Here is a 17,976-nt window from a genome sequence, read left to right on the forward strand (position 1 = left end):
AACTAATATTACACCCTTACTAAAGCTCCGTGGATTGTCACCTTATCGTGGTGGAGAAGCTTGTGTGGACCTGTGATCCTGAGAGCGATGCCATCTGGAGCTGTGCTCCTGGTAGGGCCACCCATGGCGGTAAGGTCGAGGGGGAGGTCTCTGACAAAGAGCAATCCAACCAAGACCTCAACGGTGGAACAGGCGGAGGATGATGGCTGACCTTAGTGGAGCGTCACAACGGCTGAGAAGGCTGCAACAGAAAAGGGTCTCTGGTCGTCTTGGACTCCATGCCACTGAATTCTGACCCAGCTCTGTCAAGGACCGTGTGGTGTCTGTCTGTGCACCAGTCTCCCCACGTTAAACAAAGTCACGCACAGGCATCCTCCATATAGGGAATAGCCCCATGGAGACACCCATGGTCAGCCACGACTGAAGGGGGCTAAGACTAAAGCTGGGCTTTAGTTGTCAGCTGGGAGATGTCCACCAATTTTACCTGCATCTTCTGTGTAACTGTAATGGTGTAACAGTATATTACTCACTGGTAGTTTTCTCTTTGCACTACCTGGTGTTCATGTGTATGGTGTGACTTGATTGTACCCATGTATAATATGATTTGATTGCATAGCATCCTAACAAAGCTTTTCATTGTATCTCGGTACACATAACAAAAATAGACTAATAGCAATAAACCGAATGCAGATGTCAACTTTCCAAGTCTAGATTGCCATAGAACAGCCAACTCCATACAACTACAGAACAAACAGGTGCTCTGATACAATACAATACAATTTATTTGTCATTTGGACCCCATCGAGGTCCAAACGAAATGTCGTTTCTGCAGCCATACATTACAAAACGAAAAAGACCCGAGACACAACACAATTTACACATACATCCATCACATCGCTGTGATGGAAGGCAAAAAAACATATCTGATTGTGAGAGGTTTTGTGATAAAGCTATGATACATGACGCAGAATATTAGTTATTTTCCATTGCTTTAAGGTGCGTTTCCTCATTCCTTCCTACCTCGACCGTTCTCTCATAATGACATAGAAACCTAGAAATTAGGTGCAGGAGTAGGCCATTCGGCCCTTCGAGCCTGCACCGCCATTCAATATGATCATGGCTGATCATCCAACTCAGTATCCCGTACCTGCCTTCTCTCCATACCCTCTGATCCCCTTAGCCACAAGGGCCACATCTAACTCCCTCTTAAATATAGCCAATGAACTGGCCTCGACTACTCTCTGCGGCAGAGAGTTCCAGAGATTCACCACTCTCTGTGTGAAAAAAGTTCTTCTCATCTCGGTTTTAAAGGATTTCCCCCTTATCCTTAAGCTGTGACCCCTTGTCCTGGACTTCCCCAACATCGGGAGCAATCTTCCTGCATCTAGCCTGTCCAACCCCTTAAGAATTTTGTAATTTTCTATAAGATCCCCTGACAATCTCCTAAATTCTAGAGAGTATAAACCAAGTCTATCCAGTCTTTCTTCATAAGACAGTCCTGACATCCCAGGAATCAGCCTGGTGAACCTTCTCTGCACTCCCTCTATGGCAATAATGTCCTTCCTCAGATTTGGAGACCAAAACTGTACGCAATACTCCAGGTGTGGTCTCACCAAGACCCTGTACAACTGCAGTAGAACCTCCCTGCTCCTATACTCAAATCCTTTTGTTATGAAAGCTAACATACCATTCGCTTTCTTCACTGCCTGCTGCACCTGCATGCCTACCTTCAATGACTGGTGTACCATGACACCCAGGTCTCGCTGCATCTCCCCTTTTCCTAGTCGGCCACCATGCTCTCCTCATCTGAGTAAACATTCTTCATGAATGACAGCGTAGATTTGAAGGCAGATTTTGCACTTTGGTCATTTAGAGTCATAGAGTGACACAGTGTGGAAACAGGCTCTTCGGCCCAACTTGCCCACACTAGCCAACATGTCCCAGCTACACCAGTCCCACCGGCCCGCATTCCATATCTTTCCAAACCTGTCCTATCCATGTACCTGTCTAACTGTTTCTTAAAAATTGGCATAGTCACAGCCTCAACTACCTCCACTGGCAGCTTGTTCCATACACCCTTTGTGTGAAAAGGTTACCACTTAGATTCCTATTAAATCTTTTCCCCCTCACCTTAAACAAGGTAATCGATTCATGTACCCTGGGGAAGAGACTCAGTGCATCTACCCAATCTATTCCTCTCATGATTTTATACTCCTATAAGATCCTTCCAGCCCACTCAACCTTACCTATAGCTCAGGTCCTGGCAACATCCTCGTAAAGTTATTTTCTGTTGCTTTAAGGTATGTTTTCTCATTTCATGACTCATGCTCTCAATTTCTAACAATGCCATCTGAGTAAACATTCTTTGTGAATTACAGCATTGATATTGAAGGTAGATTTTGCAGCTTGGTCATTTACTCTTTAATGCACAGGCATTAATAGTTGCTCACCTTCTGAAATTTGCTTTCTTTACCTCTAACAGTGCCAGAATATTCAAGTTGTGAGCATATTTAGTATAATGCGTTAGAGAGATTTCTCCAATCAGGTATAGAAACATAGCAACATAGAAAATAGGTGCAGGAGTAGGCTATACGGCCCTTCGAACTTGCACCACCATTTAATATGATCATGGCTGATCATCCAACTCAGTATCCTGTACCTGCCTTCTCTCCATACCCCCTGATCCCTTTAGCCACAAGGGCCACATCTAACTCCCTCTTAAATATAGCCAATGAACTGGCCTCAACTACCTTCTGTGGCAGAGAATTCCACAGATTCACCACTTTCTGTGTAAAAAATAAATTTCTCATCTCGGTCCTAAAAGACTTTCCTCTTATCCTTAAACTGTGACCCCTTGTCCTGGACTTCCCCAACATCGGGAATAATCCTCCTGCATCTAGCCTGTCCAACCCCTTATCAATACTGTGGTGCAGCTGATAGAGCTATTGCCTCTCAGCGCCAGAGACCCGGGTTCGATCCTGACCTCGGACGCCATCAGTTTTGAGTGTGCACATTCTCCTTGTGACCACGTGGGTTTCCTCTGGGTGCTCGGGTTTCCCCCCACATCCCAAAAATGTTTAGGTTTGTAAGTTAATTGATATCTGTAAAACTACCCCCCCAGTTGTAGGAAGTGAATACGAATGTGGCATAACTTGGAAAATGGTTGGAGTGAACACGATGGGCCGAAGGACATGTTTCCATGCTATAGCTCTGAACTAAACAACCTGACATGTTCTTCCACAAAATCAGAAAATGTAGGATGTAATCAGCAGGTCAGGCAACATCGATGGAAAGGGGAGCACTTGACATTCTACAGAAACATCTTTGCTCTGAAACATTATCTTCCTATCCCCACAGATGTCGCCTGACCTGCTGACTGTTTCCAGCATCTTTTATTTATTTCAGATTTCCAGCATCTGCAGTTTTTTTTAATTGTCATTGTCCTTCTTCCATCCCTCTCCATATTTACCAGCTTTGATTGATTCATAAATGTCAGGAGAGGAAAACTCCATTGGCAGTCCGGACGATGGCGGTTGGCAACAGCAGTTGGCGCTGTTGCCAAATGATCTTGTAAAATCACCCATGTTTCAGCTTAAATCGCTTGCCAATGATGACCGCATGGAATTTGGATGAGTCTAGGTTTGGGCGTCAGTGTGATAAATGTTTAGAGTTACAAAATAAGTGTGTTACAATAAATTTTTCCCAGTCACTTACCTCGACGGAGATGCAATCTTTCTCCGTGTCGCATCTCCGCTTCACCCTGCGGCCTACAACGTGGAGTGGTGCGGCCTTTCCTGGAGACCGGCCCGGAGCTTCAAGCCGTGGGTGCGGCGCGGAGCCTGGGATCGTTTGCCGAGGATCGCCAGTGTTGGAGCCCCGACCGCAGGCCCTGTGGACTTTAACACCGTGAAGCAGCGTTTCCGGTAAGAAGCGGCCAACTCGGGAGCTCCATGCCGCGGAGTCTTCCGAACTGTCCCTACGTCGTAGTTTCCATCACCCCGACGAGAGGGCTCGAACGTCTGACCGTCAGCAACGGAACTGCGGTGGGTTCAAGGCCCCGACCACGGGTGAACAAAGGAGGAAGATGACTGAGCTTTATTGCCTTCCATCATAGTGAGGAATGTTGATTCCAGTGGTGGATGTTTATGTTAAACTTTATTTGATGTGCTGTGTGTATTGTTGCTTCTTTACTTAGTATGGCTGTACGGTAACTCAAATTTCACTGTACCTTAATTGGTACATGTGACAATTAAATTGAATCTTGAATCTTGACTGTCTCCGAGGCACGAAGGAATAGAAGGGAGTCAAAGACTGGATTGATATGTAGTGGAGTACAGTTAGGTTAATAAACAAAATTGATAAGTACACAAAGTGAATGAATGTGTTCAAAGGTTGCCACGAATTTTAAAAAGTGAGGGCATCAGGTCATGATGCTACCTGTGATGAGATTTTAACCACAGCAGGTTTGTGGGACAGAAGCCGGTTGCAAAGAATGCAAAAGGGAGAACTGGACAGGTAATTTGGATAAAATGAAGCATCACTACTACAGCTATCTTTCCTTTGGTTTGCTACTTCATAACATGCCAAATATGTAACCTGTGATATGTTGGAATGTGTTGGAAGGAACTGCAGATGCTGGTTCACACCGAAGATAGACACAAAAAGCCTTAGTAACAGCGGGTCAGGCAGCATCTCTGGAGAAAAGGAATAGGTGACGTTTTGTGTCAAGACCCTGACTCTCAGACTGAAGAAGGATCTCGACCCGAAACATTGCCCATTCCTTTTCTCCGGAGATGTTGCCTGACCCGGTCTCAATATAGATGTTTGTGTGTATTTTCTGTGGCATATAAAGTCAAGAACTGCTCAACTTTCATTTCTCTGATCAAGAAGGCTCATCAGCATCTCTTCTTCCTGAGGAGACTGAAGAAGGTCCATCTGTCTCCTCAGATCCTGGTGAACTTCTACCGCTGCACCATCGAGAGCATCCTTACCAACTGCATCACAGTATGGTATGGCAACTGCTCTGTCTCCGACCGGAAGGCATTGCAGAGGGTGGTGAAAATTGCCCAACGCATCACCGGTTCCTCGCTCCCCTCCATTGAGTCTGTCCAAAGCAAGCGCTGTCTGCGGAGGGCGCTCAGCATCGCCAAGGACTGCTCTCACCCCAAACATGGACTGTTTACCCTCCTACCATCCGGGAGGCGCTACAGGTCTCTCCGTTGCCGAACCAGCAGGTCGAGGAACAGCTTCTTTCCGGCGGCTGTCACTCTACTCTACAACGTACCTCGGTGACTGCCAATCACCACCCCCCCCCCCCCCCCGACACTTATTATTATTTATTCAAATCGTTTGCTATGTCGCTCTTCCAGGGAGATGCTAAATGCATTTCGTTGTCTCTGTACTGTACACTGACAATGACAATTAAAATTGAATCTGAATCTGAATTTCCAGGATAAATGTCAACAAATAAGCTGGAGAATATTCCATGTTTTCATAATATGATAACAACTGTAACCGGTTGCCTTCTTATTGTACTATGCAAATATTATTAAAGACATCCCCCAGTGTTATTTTTGCACTCTAGTGTTTCCCTCTCATTCAAGCAATAAAAATCTGGTTTCATATCAGATATCTGCAAAATTGAAACGACAGACTTCCTTGCAAGTCATCAAAATGTTCCTTTAATATGGAAGGGTGTGTACATGTAGTGAGTGCAGATTTAATTGTAATTAACTAGAAGGTTACGCTGCTATGAAGGGGTGACGCTTAACAGCTTTATTAGTATTTGTGTCTGGTTAAATAATGAAATATAATTATATTTAACCAGACACAAATACTGATTTACTCTACTCGAGAGCAGATTGGTTTGCAATAATTGGATTAAACAATATGGCATTTCTAAATCCACAGATGGTGGCAGCAGTCTCTTCAATATTAATATTTTTATTAATATGCAATTGATGCTGACTGTTTTGGATTTTCTTTTAAATTTTAATCAATTTTCTCCGGTCTCTTCATGATTAATTTTTCTCTCGTCCTGTTTCTGCATGATGTTTCTGAGTCTGGCAGCTAATTTGGTCCGATCCCTGCCTAATGTGGCTGTTCGTTCTGTGGCAGACCTCATCAATGTTGGCCAATCATGTAAAACTCGGCCCAGTTCTTACCACCCATGGTCTGGGTGGTAAGAACATTTTTATGAGGGGTTTGAGAAGCACATTAGTGTAGCCAGATTTGCTGTTTGTTTCTGACACCAATATTTCTATTTGTTACTGACACCAATACTGTCTGAAAGGATAGACCGTGAATCAAATGTTAATATGGTCTAGCCATCTGTAACAGTCAATTAATCTGTGTGATATGAATATTGTTTCTTTCCATTCCTATAGGATGTGTCTTGCCTGAACAGGGACCCTTCCAAAGTTATTATTGTAGATTGTAAAAAAGAAGCTTTCCGTCTCCAACCCTTCAACGGCATCGCACTAAGGAAATGGGATGGAAATTCTGATGACCGAACCCTATATGAACTTGCAGCATTCCTGAAAAGTAAGTTCCCATCTGCCTGCTGTCTCGTGACGTGTTTTGTTCCCTGGATCCCAAAGAGCGAGATTCCGTCAAGGGCATTGTGACACTAATTAAAATTGCGTGGGTTGCCTTATTTTGTAACTCTAAATCTTAACCCCTCCCCAAACCGTGGCTGGCCTCCCTCTCTCTGGTTGAACAGATATGAGCTTAAAGGTTCCGTAATAAGGGCTGCAACTGGTACCTTAACAGTTAATCATAGGAAAGCTCCAACAGGCATATGTGCCCAAGACCTTTGGGTCAATTATGACAATCTGGTTATTTGTCCTTTGTGTTTTATTAATGTATTTTTTTCCTCCTCTTTTCACTATTGATGTAGATTAACTCATTCACCATGCACTGCCATTGTGATGCCACTTACTACAGCTCATGTTGCTGCGAGCAGCTGCAGTGATGCCATCTGGCATCTTCCAAGGACCAAGGTCCATGGGGGAACAATGCCAAATGGTTCCTTTTAGTTATGAACAAGTTAAATATTTGTTGTGCCTTTGAATGAACTGAGGTTAGAAGGTCACAGAGGCTAAAGAGAAGCTGTGACACTAGGTTTGAAAAGGACTCGGAGCATGTTTAAAATTGCATTGTGAGGGCCTACATTATATTGTTATATTTAATGTCAGGAAGCTTAACTGAATCGTTACGCCCCTTTCTATCAAACTATTGCCTTTATTGGAAAATGTACCATTGGACGTGACCCTGTGTTGTGAATGATCTTGATGGCCTTGCACCAAGAGCCTCCTAAGAAGCCATTCACTAAAAGTATCAGAACTAAATGTGGGTAGACAAAAATTCTGGAGAAACTCAGCGGGTGAGGCAGCATCTATGGAGCGAAGGAAATAGGCGATGTTTCGGGTCGAGACCCTTCTTCAGACTCTTCAACGAAATGTGTGTCATTTGCTGCAATTATGCACGTTGATGATGCCCTCGGGCAGATTAATCCCCATTTTGTAGATGCAGGTAATACCCATCTCTGGTGAGATGAGTAGGAAGGAACTGCAGATGTTGGTTTAAACCGAAGATAGACACAAAATGTTGGAGTAACTCAGCTGGACAGGCAGCATCTCTGGAGAGAAGTAATGGATGACCTTTCGGGTCAAGACCATTCTGCCTGTCATTTGCAGCCACAAACAGCATGATTAATCCATTTTTGAGATTAAATTAACAACATCCTTACAGTTGGGTTGGTTCCAGAGAAGAGAGGTATTAGAGAAAGGTGGCAGAGCTGGTTGACAAGGCAAAGTACTTTCCAGTCAGTTGCCAAGGTGTTTGGCACTCACAAAGACCTCACGACTCCTGAAGTGGATCTGCATTGGGAAAGCAGCTGGCAGCTTGTCACAACTGTGGCCACCTGGATTTGATCTTGATCTTGCTGTGCTGTCTGTATGAAGTTTGCTCATTCTCCCTGTTACTGCATGGGTTTCCTGGGGAACACTGCGTTAACTCCCACTTGCCAAAGGCGTGAGGGTTGATGGATCAACTTGCTTCTGGTGTAGGTGGGCTGATGAATGTTTGATGGCGATCACAGATGCAATGTGGGCTGAATGCCTGTTTCTAAAGGGCCTGTCCCACACACGTGATTTGTTTGGCAACTTGCCGGCCCCCGCTATAGTCGCAGCAGGTCGAAAATTTAAAAAATGTTGAAAATCCAGCGGCGACCAGAAAACGGTACGACTCTTTGGGCGACTACTCACGACTATACAGGCGTCACGTGTCGACGGGTGCCGGCAAGCGCCGAAACAATCGCGTAAGTGGGACAGGTCTGTGTAACTTAGTTGATTTACTTTATTATCACACATACTGAGGTACCGTGAAAAGCTTTTATTGCATGCTAACCAGTGAACGGAAAGACAATACGTGATTACAATCGAGGCATCCACAGTTGTACAGGTGCATAAGAAAGGGAATAATGTTTAGTGCAGGAATGCTAGACAAGCTAGATGCAGGAAAAATGTTCCCAATGTTGGGCGAGTCCAGGACCAGGGGCCACAGTCTTAGAATAAAGGGGAGGTCATTTAAGACTGAGGTGAGAAAAAACTTTTTCACCCAGAGAGTTGTGAATTTATGGAATTCCCTGCCACAGAGGGCAGTGGAGGCCAAGTCACTGGATGGATTTAAGAGAAAGTTAGATAGAGCTCTAGGGGCTAGTGGAGTCAAGGGATATGGGGAGAAGGCAGACACGGGTTATTGATAGGGGACGATCAGCCATGATCACAATGAATGGCGGTGCTGGCTCGAAGGGCCGAATGGCATCCTCCTGCACCTATTTTCTATGTTTCTATGCAAGGTAAAATGTTTAGTGCAAGAATCAACAAACTATTCTTTGCAGATCTCCCAGCCTCAAACAGGTTGCTACTCTCACCTAGGACCAGGAAACAATGAGCTGCTATGGAATACCTACGAGTGCGGCTTTAAACACAAATGCCTGTGGTCTGGTACAGGAATTTGTATTGGAATGTTCTTGTGAAATGTGGCTCACTAGATGTGGAAGAGCAACCTGTGACTGAAACATTCTTTTAAAGTAGTATGCCCAGTGGAGATGTAAATTTCTGTTTGGATTTCATTAATTACTGCAAGAGGAAGCTAAAGTTTCACTTTGAATTTATTATGAGGAGGCCTGGCTCCAGTCTGTCAAGTATCCAAGACCTTTGTGCAATTATCAGACTGTGAACGCTCTTCTCCCGTTCCTTGGTAACTCACCAAACTTTGGAACTTTATTTAACAATCACAGTAATGTTGGAGAAAATAAATTAAACATATAGCTAGCTCCTTAGCATGTAAAGGCAACATTTACAATTGCATTGCCCACCATAATGTTTGGGACAAAGGCCCATCAGTTATTTATTTGCCTATGTACTCCACAATTTGAGATTTGTAATAGAAAAAAATCACATCTAGTTAAAGTGTACATTGTCAGATTTTTTAAAAGAGTATTTTTATACATTTTGGTTTCACCATGTAGAAATTGCAGCTGAGTTTATACATAGTCCCCCCCCCCCCCCCCCCCCCCCCCCCCCCCCCATTTCTGGGCAGCATAATAGCATAATGTTTGGGACACATGGCTTCACAGGTGTTTGTAATTGCTCAGGTATGTTTAATTGCCTCCATAATGCAGGTATAAGAGAGCTCTCAGCATCTAGTCTTTCCATCCCCTTTGGAAACTTTTATTGCTGTTTATCAACATGAGGACCAAAGTTGTGCCAATGAAAGTCAAAGAAGCCATTATGAGACTGAGAAACCAGAATAAAATATCAGAGTGATGGCAAGAGCAGAGTATGGAATAAAAATGGAGAAGGAACTGCAGATGCCGGTTTAAACCGAAGATAGACACAAAATGCTGGAGTAACTCAGCGGGACAGGCGGCATCTCTGGAGAGAAGGAATGGGTGATGTTTCAGGTCAAGACCCTTCTTCAGGTCTCGACCTAAAACGTCACCAATTTCTTCCCTCCAGAGATGCTCCCTGTCCCGCTGAGTTACTCCAGCATTTTGAGTCTATTTTTAGTGTAAAAATGGGATTAGTGTAAATGAGTCATGCATCATGGTCGATGCAGACTCGTAATGCTAAAGTATTTTTCTATGCTGTACGGCTCTATAATTGTGACAAATTTGTGCACATTAATATCCCCCCAAAAAAGTAATATGAGAAATTACCTGTTGATTGCTCTTTGGTTGAGAACAAAATGTTGACCTAGACAATAATAGATATTTCTACTATTGTTCAAGTAGTGTCTCGATTTATTTGCAGTCACCTGAGCAGGCAGGAAGACAATGCAGCAATCCCCACCTACTACATTGAAGTTTCACCCCAGATTGTTTGAAGTCCTGGAGTATGCTTAAATGTAACAACTTATTATTTAGAGCTGAGAATTACCATGTATTATCCATGGTCTGAAGAAGGGTTTTGGCCTGAAACGTTGCCTATTTCCTTCGCTCCATAGATGCTGCTGCACCCGTTGAGTTTCTCCAGCACTTTTGTCTACCATGTATTATAAATGTGAGTCAAAATGTGGGACACACTTTACCTGCGTTCGGCATCATAAACAAACTGCAGTCGATCCAATTTAAATTAGACGAGGGAGTTGAAAAATAATGCTGATTCGCCACTTCTGATCGCTAGATAATATCTGTGTGTTTGTGGGAAGTAAGCAGGATTGGACTCTAATCCCATATTCTCCATCCTCAAATACTCTGCTGTAATTTAATGTGTTAGTCGGTCCACATGTGAAAGTTGTTCAGCTCCTGCGTGGTCATTACTCCAATACTCTGTATTGGCAGAAATCTAAATGTCTTTGCCAGATTGCAGCTTTAATTTGCAATGGATAGGTAGGTGATGCTTTTCTTTAAACTTTCATGCAGGAAATGTACATTATTGATGGTAGATACACTGGTCTCAGTTGTATTTAGTGTCATTGCTTTCAGTTGGATTAGATTGGTGTCTGGTGTCCAAGTTAAAGATGCGGATTTTAAACAAAAAGCTTGAATTAACAATAATCAATAGCTCGCCATCAATAAAAATGATGAGACCGAATCACGGCACTCCTAAAGTGCAAACGTTTATCAAAATGGACATTCATAAGAATAAGGGGTAAGCCATTTAGAACGGAGACGAGGAAACACTTTTTCTCACATAGTGGTGAGTCTGTGGAATTCTCTGCCTCGGAATTAAGGGACAGAAGTTTAGGGGTAATATGAGGGGGAACTTCTTTACGCAGAGAGTGGTGGCTGTGTGGAATGAGCTCCCAGTGGAAATGGTGGAGGCAGGTTCATTGGTATCATTTAAAAATAAATTGGATAGGCATATGGATGAGAAGGGAATGGAGGGTTATGGTATGAGTGCAGGCAGGTGGGACTAAGGGGAAAAAAATTTGTTCGGCATGGACTTGTAGGGACGAGATGGCCTGTTTCCGTGCTGTAATTGTTATATGGTTATATGGAGAGCGGTGGAGGCAGTTTCTCTAGATTCTTTCAAGAGAGAGCTAGATAGAGCTCTTAAAAATAGCGGAGTCAGGAGATATGGGGATAAGGCAGGAACGGGGTACTGATTGGGGATGATCCGCCATGATCACATTGAATGGCGGTGCTGGCTCGAAGGGCCGAATGGCCTACTCCTGCACCCATTGTCTACTGCCAATCTCAAATACCCTCTGTAGTGGAATATATAAGAGCTACTCTGAAACCATGTGCAAAGCTAAGCAAACTTGTTTACACTTAAAATGGGGGGAAATATGGGAGGTGCTATGAAGCTGTAGGTTTTGTGAAGGAAGGACAAAGGCATTTCTTTAATGCGGTCAGGCAACCTTCATGCACTGACCTCATCAATTTGCAGAAACCTCTGCAAACACTATGGGCCTATCCTTTCCTGTCTAGACATTCATTTACTCCCGTCATGCACAATGCCTCCAGCCACGTTATTGTTCCAGTTGTCCCAGCACAGGAAGATCTCCATGTTGGCTATTCCTATACCTGCATTTACTTGTAGCATTATCTGGATATATGAGGTTCCACAGATTGGTACAAGCTTTTGTAAGAATCAATAACCAGCTCTTAACTCACCAGCTACATCTCAGACGTCAGGTCATAGTCAGCAAGTTTAGTTTAGTTTAGAGATACAGCATGGAAACAGGCCCTTCGGCCCACCAAGTCTGCAGCAACCAACGATCAACACTACCCCACACACATACCATGGACAATTTGTTTCATTTATACCAAACCAATTAACCTACAAACCTATACGTCTTTGGAGTGTGGGAGGAAACATAGAAACATAGGTGCAGGAGTAGGCCATTTGGTCCATTGAGCCAGCACCGCCATTTAATATGGTCATGGCTGATCATTTAAAATCAGTACCTCGTTCCTGCTTTTTCCCCCATATCCCTTAATTCCTTTAGCCCTAAGAGCTAAATCTCTTCGTCCTGCACTTTGTCATCATCAATATGTTCCAGCCTAGTGTGTCTTACTTGCTTGTTTGAAGCTGGCTGTCACTTGGATGATGCCCTTGATTTTTCACTCTGTTTGAGAACAGGCATTCCAAGGAGTTTAAGAAGGAACTGCAGATGCTGGAAAATCGAAGGTAGACAAAATTGCTGGAGAAACTCAGCGGGTGCAGCTGCATCTATGGAGCGAAGGAAATAGGCAACGTTTCGGCCCGAAACCCTTCTTCAAGGAGTTTCCCTGTTTCACCCCCATATTAGTTAAATTTGTGCTAGTTAGATCAGGATTGTGTTAGTCTATGTCACCTGACATCTAGCCCGTATGTATTTTCCCACTGGTCCATCAAAGGCGCTCAATATGAGTTTTACAAATGAAATGTTCTAATTGTATAATGGATTTCACTTCACTGATGGTTTTGCATTGCAGCTATTGCAGTGAGTGGAGTTGAAGATGTCAGATCCGTGCTGGAGAACTATGCTCTTGAAGATGATCCAATTGAAGCGTTTAGAAAAAGGCAAGAACTACTAGCACAGGTAAGTGATCAGCTGCCCCTGACAGTAAATCACCCCACTTAAATGTTACAATGAAAAGTGAAGAAAATGTTTAATATTAATAATGTTTCTCACATTTTTGTGACTAACAATCTGATAGCGACGCAGAGGTAGAGTTGCTGCCTCGTAGCGCCAGAGACATGGGTTTGATCCCGACTATGGGTGCTGTTTGTACTGAGTTTATATGTTCTCCCTGTGACCGTGTGGGTTTCCTCCAGGTGTTCCGGTTTCCTCCCACATTCTAACGACATGCAGATATGTAGGTTAATTGTAAGTTAATTGTAGGTTAATAGGTAAGTTGTCCCTTGTGTGCGTAATACAACTAGTGTACGAGTGGTTGCTGGTCAGTGCGGACTCGGTGGGCCGAAGGGCCTGTTTCCCTGCTGTATCTCTAAACTAAACTAAATCACCCTTCTGTTATCAATCACTTGTGTCACTCCAGGTGGAATCATAAAGGCAGGAACGGGGTACTGATTGGGGATGATCAGCCATGATTACATTGAATGGCGGTGCTGGCTCGAAGGGCCTACTCCTGCACCTAGTATCTATTGTAGGAGTCGGCAACCTTATTCTGCATAGGAGCTGGGGCGCATGTCTGTGAGCGGATGGCGGGCCACATCTATCACGTGTACACATGGATCCCGCCCCAGATGGCAGGCATCAAATCATGTGTTCACAGAAGGTGGACAAAAATGCTGGAGAAACTCAGCGGGTGAGGCAGCCTCATGCAATCCTTGCATGTCTCACCCGCTGAGTTTCTCCAGCGTTTTTGTCTACCTTTGATTTTTCCAGCATCTGCAGTTCTTTCTTAAACATGCCGACGGTTTTTGCACAGGAGGTGGCGCTGCTCGGGGCGTTGATTACGGGCAAAAGAAATCTGCCTGTGGGCCGGATGATTTCAGGTACCGGGCCGCATTCGGCCCGGGGGCCGTAGGTTGCTGACCCCTGGTCTATTGTCCATAAAGTGGTTACCACTGAGGGTGGCCCTTTGGACTATTATGCCTGATCCACGGCTAGAGCAACGATCTACTTTCTCTCCCGTTCGTTCTCTGTAACCTAGTAAAGATTTTTTTACCATATAGTAATTTTCCTCTTGAAGGCCACTGTGCAACCTATCTCACCACATTTTACAGCAATGCATTCCTTGAACCTATTCCAAATGTAGGAAGGAACTGCAGATGCTGATTTAAACTGAAGATAGACGCAAAGAGCTGTAACTCAGCGGGTCAGGCAGCATCTCTGCAGAAAAGGAATAGGTGACGTTTCGGGTCGAGACTCTTCTTCAGACAAATAAATCTTTCCTTTATAGTGTTTTATCTAGTCTTTATCCTCTTTAACCAGGTATTCCTTTTGTAGGTTCCCTCATTCAGTGCATAGTGTATATCAAAGCAGGAATAGAGCAAACTCTGTGGAGCATATTCTCTCTAACCTCTCTGTTGAATTTGAACTGGAATTTATGACTTGTTACATAGTCATTAATCTAAGATATTTATTTGTTTTTTTTGTGTTGTCATATTTACCCAAATACTGTGAAAAAAATATTTTTAAATGTCAAAAATATTTTTGTTTTGTTGTCAAAGACTTGGCAGATTATTGGGTTTGTTAATTGACATGGAATGTAAAACAGCTTTTCTCACGTCTTATTGTAACCCAATGTCGTACATTTTAAGAAACGTATTTGTATTAAAACATTGTTTAAAATAAATACATTTGATTACAGAGATGTTGTGTGATTGCTTTTATGCCCCTGTCCCACTTAGGAAACCTGAACGGCAACCTCTGGAGACTTTGCGCCCCACCCAAGGTTTCCGTGCGGTTCCCGGAGGTTGCAGGTGGTTGCCGGAGGTTGCAGGTACTGGAAGCAGGTAGGGAGACTGACAAAAACCTCCGGGAACCGCACGGAAACCTTGGGCGGGGTGCAAAGTCTCCAGAGGTTTCCGTTCCATTTTCCCAAGTGGGACAAGGGCATTATAGACACAAAATGCTGGAGTAACTCAGCGGGAAGGGCAGGATCCCTGGAGAGAAGGAATGGGTGATGTTTAGGGTCGAGACTCTTCGGATTGAAGGGTCTCGACCCGAAACTTTACCCATTCCTTCTCTCCAGAGACGCTGCCTGTCCCGCTGAGTTACTTCAGCTTTTTGTGTCTATGGTTTAAACCAACATCTGCAGTTCCTGTGTAATTGCTTGCCAGGTTTATTTTAACTTACGATGTTGTCAGTGAATTCTGTTTCATCATGGGCAGTTGTCAGCTGGAGCTCAGTGGTGGAGCTCTTTGCCTGTGGGTCAAAAGGCTGAGAATTGCCTCTGCAAAACTGAGGAAATGGCACATAGTTGGGATTGCTGACCGTTTTCATGCAGTGTTAAACTAAGACCACGTCAGTCCATTTGTGAACATAAAACATTCCACATATTTGTCCAAAACTCGACGAACCAAACTCCAAGGAAATGGAGGTTATTTGACCCAGATGTCATTATTGTTTGCAGCAGTTTTGTTTATGCAAGTTGTCTGACCCATTTTGTACGTTAAATAATGACTACAGTGGAAGAGTAAGTCGTGCCAGTGAGACTTTGTGTCAGCACTAACATTTGCTTTCTGTTTCTCAAAATGCAGGAAGAAAAACAGCGGATAAGTGATCTATCGCAGCAGAAATCTTCTACCCTCTCCCTCGGATCCTTGACGAGCAAACTATGGAATCGGTCCAAGCCACAGTAACATCAGCCGAATAAATGTCCAGGCCTACTCTCTTGCTGTGTTCCAGAGTTACCCAGAGAAGCCTGGCACACGGCTCCAAGCCGGAGTGAGCAATGGCCTCTTCACCCTGGGTTGTGCTAGAGTGAAAGCTACTATCCGATGAGGTCCAGTTAATTTCATACTACCCAATGCCATTGGTTGGCAAGGTTAGATGTGAAAGATAGCACAGAGATGGAACACTGATAATTATCTCCCATTACATGCCTTGATATTGGCCACCATTTTGGATGTACCAGCACAATCTGAATGCAACAGAAAAATCAGATTGAATCTCCTATCATTACTTTGTTTTGTTTTAATTAAGTGAAGGATTAGTCTTTTTCTTTCCCACTTTCATATTTTTTACATGGCAACTGTTAAATCGTGGTAACGTTATCCTGGGATTGTGAAGAGGGAAATCCAATTGTCTTATCATTGTGACTGTAGTTTACCAAGTATTACATCTACACACAGGTTTTTAGTCAGTGCCTACATGATGGCATCCACCAAAGTGTAGCTTTCTTTTTGATATTTGTACAATCGATACAGGTCGATGTGTCCCGAGATTCTGTGAATGATGTGCATATGAAACAGAGTGTGTTCAGTGAAATGTTTAATAAAATGATGACGGCAAAAATGGGAATTTAAATTCCACATGAATTTGATTGTAGTTAAAACAATGGCGTGTCTGAATGGAACCTGTCCCATATTCATGTGGCTTCGGACAGCCCTCATTTTGCTGCATTGAACAAATTTATTGCACACACTGCCTATGTTTGTACTGAATAATGCTTAGCATATGCTAAGCAGAGCAAGTGAAATTTGCTTGAAGAACTTTCTACATTTCTATCTATACCTTTAAAGGAATGTTCCTAATTTCATGGATCCCTTCTAAACTGGTTTGATTTGCCACGTAATTCCTTTCTTTCCGCTGTTCAGGAATCAGAATATCGCATACCTATGATCGTCAGTGAGGAAAGCAAGAACATGGCTACTTAAATACCTGAAGGGATTGCCAATACAGTCAAAGAGTGATAACAGCTCGGGAAAAAAAGGCCATTCAGCCCTTCCAGCCCACCTAACCATCAAGCCTACATTTATTGATATGTACATTGGATAAAAAGTGATTGATTTAAGAAACGAGCCAAAAAGTACAGAGAAGGAAGCAACATTTGCCTTGCTATTTTCGAGTTTTGAATATTTTCTATGAGATAGTTCAGAACTGAAAAGGGTGGTGGGGGTGGGTTAAAAATTAGACCCATCAAGTTTAGGAGTAATATTTGGAACTTAAAAGAGTTGGGGTGAATTGAGGGTGTATCAAATGATACCAGTCAATAAGCAGCTAAAAGGGTTGAGATATAAACCAGCTTCAATCTAACTGGGAGACTGCACTGATTACAATTTGCTGTGTTTGATTTAAAACTGAAGCCTTTGCAGCAAAAGTGACAGGCAGATGCTTCCTTTCAGCTTTGGCCTGAGATTTCAGCATTGCAGAAGCTTATCTTCAGCCAATTCAGTTCACTCCATGTGATCAGTCAAAGAGGTTTACTTAGAGCATTGAATACTTCAAAAGTCACGGACCAGACAACATACTACCACATTGCCGAAGACCTGAACTTTCTAAGCTGTATCTCTATCCAAATACTCAGTGCAGTTTCACTATTGGTATCAAACTGCAAATTTGGCGTGTTTCCAAGAAGCAGGACAAATCCAGTGAATTATCGCCCAATTCTTCTCTTGTTATAAAAGGCTTCGATGATTTGAAGTGGCATAGGGTAAGACGGGAGTCCCTGTCATCAAGGCAACAGTTGACAAAGTCATTCATGGGGAAACTAAATTAGTTGTTGGAGTCTTGTCTGGCAGAATGGAGATGGTTGTGGTTCTTCTTCTTGCCTGTGGCGTGCACAGCCGAAAGTTGTAGGACAACTTGTTCTATTTGATTGTGCATTCGTCGAAACAGGACGACGTGAATGGTTGTGGTTGTTGAAAGTCAATTGCCCCATCCCCAGGGCACAACTGCAATCGCCCTAGGAACAACAAAACTTCAACTTCATCATCAAATTTCTTTAAAAGATCAGTAGGAAATGTTTCCAATGAACAAGAATGCACAATATTCCATTCCATTCACAATTGCATAGCCAATGAACGTTCCTTTTTACAACACAGGAGGAGGATATTCGGCACATTG

At 43.4% G+C, this 17,976-nt stretch overlaps 1 protein-coding gene across 1 annotated transcript in view; it reads left to right on the forward strand.

Moving 5' to 3' along the window:
* Positions 1-16,425, forward strand: part of timm50 (translocase of inner mitochondrial membrane 50 homolog (S. cerevisiae)) — a 108,442-nt gene extending 92,017 nt beyond the window's left edge. Inside the window, 3 exon segments of the mRNA XM_055663784.1 lie at positions 6,387-6,543; positions 12,932-13,038; positions 15,669-16,425. Of these exon segments, the coding sequence (XP_055519759.1) occupies positions 6,387-6,543; positions 12,932-13,038; positions 15,669-15,770 (366 nt within the window). The 3' untranslated portion in view covers positions 15,771-16,425.
* The last annotated feature ends 1,551 nt before the right edge of the window (positions 16,426-17,976 follow it).

The sequence above is a fragment of the Leucoraja erinacea genome, chromosome 38, assembly GCF_028641065.1.
Source record: "Leucoraja erinacea ecotype New England chromosome 38, Leri_hhj_1, whole genome shotgun sequence".
NCBI lineage: Eukaryota > Metazoa > Chordata > Chondrichthyes > Rajiformes > Rajidae > Leucoraja > Leucoraja erinaceus.